The sequence below is a fragment of the Bufo gargarizans genome, chromosome 2, assembly GCF_014858855.1.
Source record: "Bufo gargarizans isolate SCDJY-AF-19 chromosome 2, ASM1485885v1, whole genome shotgun sequence".
NCBI classification, from domain to species: Eukaryota; Metazoa; Chordata; class Amphibia; order Anura; family Bufonidae; genus Bufo; species Bufo gargarizans.
In genome coordinates, this window is record NC_058081.1 from 95,174,526 (window position 1) to 95,177,646 (window position 3,121).

Sequence of the window (3,121 nt, forward strand, 5' to 3'; positions counted from 1 at the left end):
CAAGAGACGTTGCAAGTTCATCTAAGTGCGTGGCAATTGCTTGCTTCAGTTCCGTGGGTACAGAAATGTCTCCGATTCCAGATACATCTTCGATCTGACTTACACAGTCGTCTAGCAGGGGAAAGTTTGCGAAGTTATCGTTCTCTATTAGGCTGCTTTCACACTAGCGTTCGCTGGTCCGTTCGTGAGCTCCGTTTGAAGGGGCTCACGAGCGGACCCGAACGCAGCCGTCCAGCCCTGATGCAGTCTGAATGGAGCGGATCCGCTCAGACTGCATCAGTCTGGCGGCGTTCAGCCTCCGCTCCGCTCGCCTCCGCACGGACAGGCGGACAGCTGAACGCTGCTTGCAGCGTTCGGGTGTCCGCCTGGCCGTGCGGAGGCGTGCGGATCCGCCCAGACTTACAATGTAAGTCAATGGGGACGGATCCGTTTGAAGATGTCACCCTGTGGCTCAATCTTCAGGCGGATCCGTCCCCCATTGACTTACATTGAAAGTCTGGACGGATCCGTCCGAGGCTATTTTCACACTTAGCTTTTTTTAGCTAATATAATGCAGACGGATCCGTTCTGAACGGAGCCTCCGTCTGCATTATTATGAGCGGATCCGTTCAGAACGGATCCGCCCGAACGCTAGTGTGAAAGTAGCCTTAGTCGTTTCTATAACGGTAGCTTTTTTTGAAAAGCCTTCAGGTTTTCTTCCGCTTCGATGATGTTGACTCCACCGCCCTGCATCTGTTGATTGAGATGATTTAGAGCTGCAAAGATATCAGTCATGTATGCTAAAATGAGAATGAACTCAGAATATTTGAAGCAATCTGCTTGTTGGTGCTCTTGCAAAAACAGGGCTAATTCCACACGCACGGCAAAAACACGATTCAACACCTGTCCCCGGGATAACCACCGAACGTTGGAATGGTACAGAAGTACCTCAAATTCAGATCCCATTTCTTTACACAGCTCCCTGAAGATGCGGTGCCTCAGAGCACTATTTCGCACATAGTTCACACATTCCACTACAATTTTTAATACTTCTGCCAGTTTTGGAGGCAAGGTTTTTGTTGCCAATGCATGCCTATGCAGAATACAATGCGTAACAATGATGTGTGGTGCATCGAAATTCACTGGCGCACCAAAACCAGACTTTCTTCCCAGCAAGGCTGGAGCTCCATCCGAACAAACTGCAGAAACCATATCCCACGAAAGATTGTTGTCTTTGAAGAAGTCATCCACAAGTTTCTTCACATCGGCTGCCTTAGTTGTTGTTGTAAGAGGCTTACAAAATAAAAACTCTTCCTTTATCACGTCGTCTTTCACATAGCGCACGAATACTGCAAGCTGGCTTAGATTGGAGACGTCTGTGTTCTCGTCGAGTTGAAGGCTGAATTTTGCCGGGCTTGAAATCAGATCTGCAACTATTTGAGCCAAGATGTCTTTGCTCATGTCCTCTATTCTGTCGCTGATGGTGTCATTTGAAAGAGGAATTTGGGATAACTTAACTTCAGCCGCTTTTCCCAGCATGATATTCGCCATCTTCAACACAGCTGGTTTTATGAGTGTTTCACCAATGGTGTGGGGTTTGCCCTGCTTTGCGATCAGGTAAGCAACTTCGTACGATGCTATGAGGATCGGTTTGTTGATGGGTACAAAGCCGAGAACAGGCAGACTAGCCTTTTCATCGAATCTGGCTCTCCTCACCTTGAATTCAGCGAGCGTTGTGTTCTTGTATTTTCCATCTCCATGCAGCTTAAGGAAGTGTTCTCTTCGTTTTGCCGGTGCTAGACTAGAATTGCTCAACTTGGCATTGCAAATCATACAGTTAGGACGCTGACTCCCATCACGTTCCGTTATAAATGAGAATCCATATTGTACATATTCGTCCGACCACTTTCTTTTTTTGCTTGACATAGTTAGTATGAAGGGATAGGCCAAGCGATGTTGCGTGATCACCTGCAGCCAATGATGGACAAGCGGGGCGAGTCGGGTGTGTGTCTTGACCTCCAGGGCCGGACTGGGGATACAAAGCAGCCCTGGAAAAAAAAAAATATCAGCCCCATAAGTCACTGCCGCCGGATATGACGTCATGTCGTCATATGTCGCTCACATCCGGCGGCTGGCGGAAGCAAAATCATTGCGCTCGCTCGGCTCTTCTGATCATGAGCCGCAGCGGGCGCAAAAGGAGTCTGAGTAACAGGAAATAAATATTTTCCTGTCTTGTGGCAGCCACCTATCAAAGCGGCCCCCCAGGGCCAGCGGCCGAACCCACGAGACTGACTCACCGAACCCCTGGGGTTCGATCGAACCCAGGTTAAGAACCACTGCTTTATACCCTATGATTTGACCCCACAGTGACCACATTGCGCTTTTGTACAGCGCTTTTTTGTGCTACGGCAGCCCACTGGCATGCCAGTACTTTGCGGTCTTTCTGTGTAGACAAGTGTGCCGTCAGGTCCCACTGGCCTGGCCACCATAGTGCCGTCAGGCCCCACTGGCCTGGCCACCATACCTTGAGCTTCAATTGGCCCCACTGGTCCATTTTTTGTCGTCCCTGACCCATCTTGGCCATAACGACGCAGCTCATAGCCCGTAGCCTTTTTTTGCTTTAAATTCAACAATTTTTAGCCCACTTGGCTACCAGTATTGCTATTTCCACAGGCGTTTCTTTGCCTGTTACCCTGTAACTTTCACGTCCCCTGATGAGTTTTTTCAACTGAAACGTGACACGTCGGGACATCTTTAGGGTACACTAGGGATACCGGCCCCCACCAGGGACAGGTATCCCGACGGGGTCGCTCCTTGCAGGGCAAGTACTCTGTATAGATAGGCAGGGTCTACTAGCCCCTTCCCATCTTTTATGGAATACACCAGGGACTCTGTTCCTGACCTTGCTTACTACTCAGCAATCCATTTGTACGACCATTTTCCACGCATGGTTTCCAGTGATCAGCACCTCAAAGAATTGGAAGATTATTGCTCTGGCACCGTCTGAAAAGACCTATCCATTTATCCATCAAGTTCATCTTGGGTGAGAACGTTCCTCTTCTACACTGGTTTTCGTTTCCAAGCTCTTTTTTGTGGCCCACCCGGGCTTGTCCATTTATGTGTTTTGTGATTGTCCTTTTTT

General features: G+C 48.9%; 1 protein-coding gene across 1 annotated transcript; it reads right to left on the reverse strand.

Moving 5' to 3' along the window:
• Nucleotides 1–657: 657 nt before the first annotated feature.
• LOC122925672 (protein ZBED8-like) lies at nucleotides 658–1,905 on the reverse strand. Its single transcript, XM_044277020.1, has one exon. The coding sequence runs from the start codon at nucleotides 1,903–1,905 to the stop codon at nucleotides 658–660; it is 1,248 nt and encodes a 415-aa protein (XP_044132955.1).
• Nucleotides 1,906–3,121: the final 1,216 nt, after the last annotated feature.

Bases quoted from the DNA above. Each gene is read 5' to 3' on its own strand.
- LOC122925672 (XM_044277020.1), bottom strand. From the start codon at position 1,905: ATGTCAAGCAAAAAAAGAAAGTGGTCGGACGAATATGTACAATATGGA.